We start from the raw sequence: 3,492 nt of genomic DNA, 5'->3' as shown, positions 1-3,492 counted from the left end.
GATCATTATGAACGGGTCCAGCACGGGACAAATGGCGGATACACGTTGTGTGTATGAAATGTCTGTATCGTCACTGCACAGCATTTTCATGAACTATGATATTAGAAACACTGGTGGAAACACTGGTACAAACTACAGGTTTGACCCTCATAATTAACAATATACAGCTGTGTTAATAAAAAATTAGAACTGTGGACAAATGTCAGAAGTGTGGACCGGCGCTGTGTGGCTGGGCTGCGCAGAGATTAAGTGGAGATAGAGTAGAGATCCCACACAGGCACGGCTTTACAGACGAAATGGGTCATGTAACGTAAAATTAAACCATATCCATATAAACAGCATTGCAGCGGATGCGAGGACATTAGCACCGGTGCGTCCTAGAGGAGCTAACAGACGCTACTAGCACCGGTGCGTAACAGAGGAGCTAACAGACGCTACTAGCACCGGTGCGTAACAGAGGAGCTAACAGACGCTACTAGCACCGGTGCGTAACAGAGGAGCTAACAGACGCTACTAGCACCGGTGCGTCGTAGAGGAGCTAACAGCTAACAGACGCTACTAGCACTGGTCACTGCTGTTGTCTGAAAAACAACAAACGGGACAAATGTTGCGTGTACTGGCAAACTGGTAAGCCTAAAGACGACGTATAACCGACTGCTATCTGTTGAGTTGTCCTCCCGTTACTCTGTCCTCTGACTGTCTACATCTAGAAACTAAGCTGCACGGTGCAGGGAACTATTGATTGGCTCATGATCAGACGGTAGCGGTAGATTGGCTTTGCAAAAAACCCGGAGCACTCTATGAAATGACGCTATAAAAAAAATAATCGCTCGATCACGCAAATTTGATCGCGGGAAGTCAAAATTGTGATCGCGATTAATTCGATTAATTGTGCAGCCCTAGTAGCAGTACAGTTTTTCAATGAATAAATGCTACAACTTCCCAAGACCCAACACCCTCGTGTCTTGCTCGCTATCTGCTGGTTAAAGTGGAGGATGTCAGCCATAGAGCTAGCGACAACTTCAGCAGAAGACTTTGTATGAGACCTTTGAGGGGGACAAGCTATTCTCATTAAATTGACAAGCCGCTTCTCCAAGTTTTGCTTTAGTGATCTCTTACTGTCAGCAAGTGACAACCACTACTCTTTATACAAATAAATGTGTGATGACATCACCAATATGCATTTTTTTTTTTTTAAATGGCCTGAGCCCAAATTGTGGCACAGTGCTGCAAGCCCTGGGTGCGTGTTAAACATCTTGCTGGGTGGTTAGGGGGTTTGGGTTTAAAGCCACAGTTTTAACATACCCAAAAGCAAACTTCCTGGCCTCCAGATAAATCTGGTTGATGAGCTCCCTGGTTGGGGCCACAATGATGGCTTCGGGCTCCTGCAGCTCACTAAAGCTGCTGGCTGCTACACCATCTGCCATCAGCTGCTGCAGAATAGGGAGCAGGAATGCAGCCTGGCGGAGGAAAAATAGTTATACTCCAATCCACAAGTAAAGTAACAGGCCGTGTTTACACTCTTATCTTACCGTTTTACCAGATCCAGTCTGGGCACAGGCCATGAGATCTCTACCGGCAGAGATGATTGGGATGCCGTGCTTCTGCACAGGGGTCGGCTTCACATAACCAGACTTGTTGACATTTTTTCTCAGGGACTCGCATAATGCTGCCTCATCAAAAGTCTAAAAGGAAAAAAGGTTTGAATTTTTTGACTGAGTAGACCATCCACCACTTATACAATAGATAAAACACACCAGCTTTAAAAAGGGGGCAGTTCAAGTGTTACCATATGGCTGTTTTAAAAAGGAGAATTCTGGCCGATTACAACACATAGCTCTGCTGTTGGAAATTTGGAGTACTGTCAGTAGAGAGAAAAACAATTGTGCTACCTACACCTTGTCACCCTACTCAAAGAGTTAGCACCCAACAGGTTTAAACAGGGCAAGTTTTAAACATTTTTTAAACATGTGCTTCGCCGTGTTCCCTCAGAAGGAATCACTGTACATGGGTAGGCACTTGTAATGACATTTTGAACATGGTAAGAGGCTAAAAACATGTTTAAAACTTGACCTGTTTAAGCCCGCTGGGTGCAAACTCTTGCAGAAAGATAACATTGTGTAGGCAGCACCGATTGTTTTGCTTTTCTTGCTACTGACAGCACTCCAAATTTTTAAACAGAGCTACGTTTTGAAATCGACCGGAATTCTCCTTTAAAGGTACACCCTAATTAAAACAACGTATTAATGCAAATGTCTACTGATTTTATTGGTAGACATCCTGGTGAGCTGGAAGCTTGTCAGGAAAGTTAAAATATTAAATCAGACATCAGTGAGCAAAAACAGCAGCTGCGTTAACAAGTGGCATAAGTGTTTGAGTGGTGGAGCAAGCGAGGAGAGGGGCCGATGGGCGGTGTCAGAGTGGCTGTGCAAGGGGAAAGAGATAGCAAATATAATATAAAGTGAGTCGACCGTGACAAATAAACAAAACTTCTTAACAGAAGGTGGCTTCATCTGCTAGTACTGTCCGTTACGTAAAAGGTGTAACATGGAGACTGCAGTGCACAAAGAATAGTATCACACACACACCTTTTGGATTATTTAAATTGCACAATGTTTGCAATCATGTAATCGCAGAGGGTGACATTGCGATTGTGATTAGATTAATCGTCCAGCCTTAAGTAGTGGGTACAGGGAAATGTGTTCCAAGATGCCCAATGCAAAATGTAATGCATCTGGAATTGAATTGTTCATTAGCTATGTGTCATATCTGTCAAGCTGAAGTACTCACAGTAAAATCAATTGTATACTCTGAGAAAAATGGCACAATATCCTGTAATGTAACTGGAAGACACTTTTGACAAACCAATGCATATAAAGCAAACTAAAAAGCTAAAAGATCATACACGCTGTAGTCACTTGTAACGTTACGGTTAACTTTTTTAGCCGTGTCAGTATAATCCGTTCATTTGGGACCACAACCCTTCCTTTGTGTATTGTAATCTGAGTTTCTTTATTTTGTTTTGGTAACCTGTCCGTCCAGGTCAACCATCACAAAACTCACAGGTTATGTTCAGATAAGTGCAAAATAACTGGAAGTGGAATGACACAAATCATGGTTTGAGCTAGGAATCGCAGCTTGCGGCTTTAACAATTGTTCTTGTGTTGGTCATAGGGCTGACCGATAATGTGTTTTAGCTTCAGCATTGCGATAGTCACATCACAGGACGTTGCAATGTTGATGCTAAAACTGTTTTGCTGCTTGATAGAAAAGTAAACTTCCACCGTTCTCCTTTCACATGATTATTACCGTCCGGCCCTTCCCCTTTAAGACAGGTAGCCATGTGGGCAACGTGTGTAGTGTATGTGACGTTAGTCAGACAGGGTTTGTGGCAGTGAGGCTCTCCGTGTGTAGAAAAGTACCGTAGGCAGCAGCTGCCGCAGTGACGCGCATAGTTTGATGAGTAGTCAGTGAAGCTACAGTAGTCAGTGT

At 43.5% G+C, this 3,492-nt stretch overlaps 1 protein-coding gene across 5 annotated transcripts in view; it reads right to left on the bottom strand.

The window, feature by feature from the left end:
- The window catches only part of ddx4 (DEAD (Asp-Glu-Ala-Asp) box polypeptide 4), an 18,260-nt gene that overhangs the window by 2,770 nt on the left and 11,998 nt on the right, over positions 1-3,492 (bottom strand). For all 5 annotated transcript variants that reach the window (XM_032505899.1, XM_032505901.1, XM_032505904.1 and 2 more), the window contains 2 exons: positions 1,533-1,685; positions 1,306-1,460 (listed from right to left, as the gene is read on the bottom strand). In XM_032505899.1, coding sequence (XP_032361790.1) covers positions 1,306-1,460; positions 1,533-1,685 — 308 coding nt within the window. The remainder of the gene's footprint in view (positions 1-1,305; positions 1,461-1,532; positions 1,686-3,492) is intronic.

The sequence above is a fragment of the Etheostoma spectabile genome, chromosome 24 (assembly GCF_008692095.1).
Source record: "Etheostoma spectabile isolate EspeVRDwgs_2016 chromosome 24, UIUC_Espe_1.0, whole genome shotgun sequence".
Taxonomy (NCBI): Eukaryota; Metazoa; Chordata; class Actinopteri; order Perciformes; family Percidae; genus Etheostoma; species Etheostoma spectabile.
This window is presented reverse-complemented; position numbering and strand designations above follow the sequence as displayed.